Source organism: Mangifera indica, chromosome 5 (genome assembly GCF_011075055.1).
Source record: "Mangifera indica cultivar Alphonso chromosome 5, CATAS_Mindica_2.1, whole genome shotgun sequence".
NCBI classification, from domain to species: Eukaryota; Viridiplantae; Streptophyta; class Magnoliopsida; order Sapindales; family Anacardiaceae; genus Mangifera; species Mangifera indica.
Genome location: NC_058141.1, coordinates 248,491 through 250,681, shown reverse-complemented (window position 1 = coordinate 250,681; position 2,191 = coordinate 248,491). Strand labels below are relative to the sequence as shown.

Sequence of the window (2,191 nt, the reverse complement as noted above, 5' to 3'; positions counted from 1 at the left end):
ATAATAAAATTATCAACTCGTTTATATATATAATATCATAAGTGAATATATAATTAAAATTATTTTAAATTAAAGATAAAATAAATAATTACATCAATCAATTATATAATAATATGTTAACTCCATCATGTTATATATATATAACACAAAAATTACCTATTGAGAATATAGATTGTGAAGCGCTTTTTGGAGAAGTAGGTTTTTCAGCTTTTTCAAACTTGTTTTATTTTTTCTTTTTTTTTTTTATATATATTTTGAGATGAAAATTCTCAATTTAATTTTAATCAATTTTGAAGTGGAGATGAGTATTGTAAAAGGGGAAATTGAGAATATAGATAGAGCAAAAATACTTTTTAATATGCAATTTTTGCTCTATCTGTATCCTCAATTTTGCTTTCGACAACATTCATCTGCACTTCAAAATTGATCGAAATTAGATTGAGAATTTTGAGCTCAAAATATATATATAAAAAAAAAAAAAAGAAAAAAAGAAAAACTAGTTTGAAAAAGCTGAAAAACCTACTTCTCCAAGAAGCGCTTCACAATTTTCACGCTTGGTTCCAAAACCTGTTTCTCCCAAACACTTCTCCATTCTTCCTCTTGTTTACACATCAGCAACGCCGTGAACGCCGCTGTCGCATCCAACCGCCGTATGTCCCACCCGCCGTCTCTCAGTTTCTTTATTTTTCCAATTTGTCTCTTCGCTAGCTGACGTGTGTTCTCTTTTATCTCCCTCACTGCTTCCTCATATACAACCCGCCGCACATGATCCCACTCTCTAAAGCTCTCAACTTTCTCCGCCGGGTACTCTCGGAAATACCTCTCGAACTCCGGCAATCCGATGGCCTTCCGTAACCCGCTCCGACTCAATGAGCTAACGCTGTCTTTTAACACCTCTGACTCACGAAAATACGCTTGTAACTCCTCGAACATCCCCGTTTCGAACATTTGGTCGACTCTCTTGTCGAGATATTCATACAGGACTCTTACTGACGAGTCGACCCAGAGAAAACAACAGTTATACCTCAAGCTCGAACTCACTGAGTTAAAGGCGTCGAAAGCGTCGAACTTTGGGTTGTATTCTTCGACAAGTAATGAATATATGAAGGAGTTAGAGCCGCCGACGATAAAGGGTGTTTTTTTACGGCAGAAGATATCGGAGATGGTCAAGTGAGCCAGGTGGCGGAACTCGAGAGGAGTCAACTCACCGTCCTGCGAGTCGAACTCACCTAGAAAATGGTGGGGAACATTCTGACGTTCATGCTGAGAAATCTTGTTTGTGGTGATATCAAGACCCTTGTAGACTTGCATTTTATCGGAGTTGATTATTTCGGAAGGGAAATACTGGATGGCGAGATCGATAGAAAGGCGGGATTTTCCGGTGCCGGTGGCGCCCATGATGACGATGATCTTGTCTTTTTTACGGCAGTGGTTGTGATGGAAGGAAGGAGGAGCAGTGGTGATGATGGGGGAGGTAGCCATGAGAGTAAAAGTGGAGGGTGTTGTGGAGCAGGTGAAACGACGTCGTTTAATGAGGAATGAAACTGAAATAACAGAAGATGAAAATGCAAGTCTCATAGCATAAAGACAAAAAAAGGGGAGGTTGGGTATTTGTAGAGAGAAATAACAAGAGAAGGAAGAAATGTTTAGCGGGTTGTGAAAATGTGTGAAATGTTTGCAAGTTTTCGTTTCATTGCGCACAAATATTTGTTGTGTAGACAGGACTGTTGTTTGTTGTTGCGGCAGAGAACGAGGAGTTGCGACAGATTTGCAAAAGGCCAAAACACTATTTTCCACCCAAATTTTATTATCAGGACAATGCACACCCACAGGTTTTGAAAAACCCAAAGGCCAACCGTCATAAGAATTTTTTATTAGAGAAAGAGATAAAATCATCATTTTACTAATAATATTAAAAATATATAAAATTTATTATATATCCTTCTTAAGTTTTAAAAACTAATAACTTCACTTCTGCTTAAAGTTTTTTAACTTTGAAAAGTCATATTCCCCCTCTTCAAACTTAGGATTTTTTTCTTCACCCCTTCAGTCACCATCTCTAATGGCAACAACCTCTCTTTCCCCTAAACCATTGTTGCTCTACCTCTTCACGTCTTCGATCGGATCCAGTCTTCGATAGCATAAGATTTCGTCAAATCCAGATGAATCATCATATGGATGACGATGCATT

At 37.8% G+C, this 2,191-nt stretch overlaps 1 protein-coding gene across 1 annotated transcript; it reads right to left on the bottom strand.

Moving 5' to 3' along the window:
* Positions 1-307: 307 nt before the first annotated feature.
* Positions 308-1,710, bottom strand: LOC123217576 (adenylate isopentenyltransferase-like). The gene has a single exon (XM_044638670.1). It carries the CDS (start codon positions 1,576-1,578, stop codon positions 520-522), a length of 1,059 nt encoding a protein of 352 aa, XP_044494605.1. The 5' UTR covers positions 1,579-1,710; the 3' UTR covers positions 308-519.
* Between the last annotated feature and the right edge of the window lie 481 nt (positions 1,711-2,191).

Bases quoted from the DNA above. Each gene is read 5' to 3' on its own strand.
- LOC123217576 (XM_044638670.1), bottom strand. From the start codon at position 1,578: ATGAGACTTGCATTTTCATCTTCTGTTATTTCAGTTTCATTCCTCATT.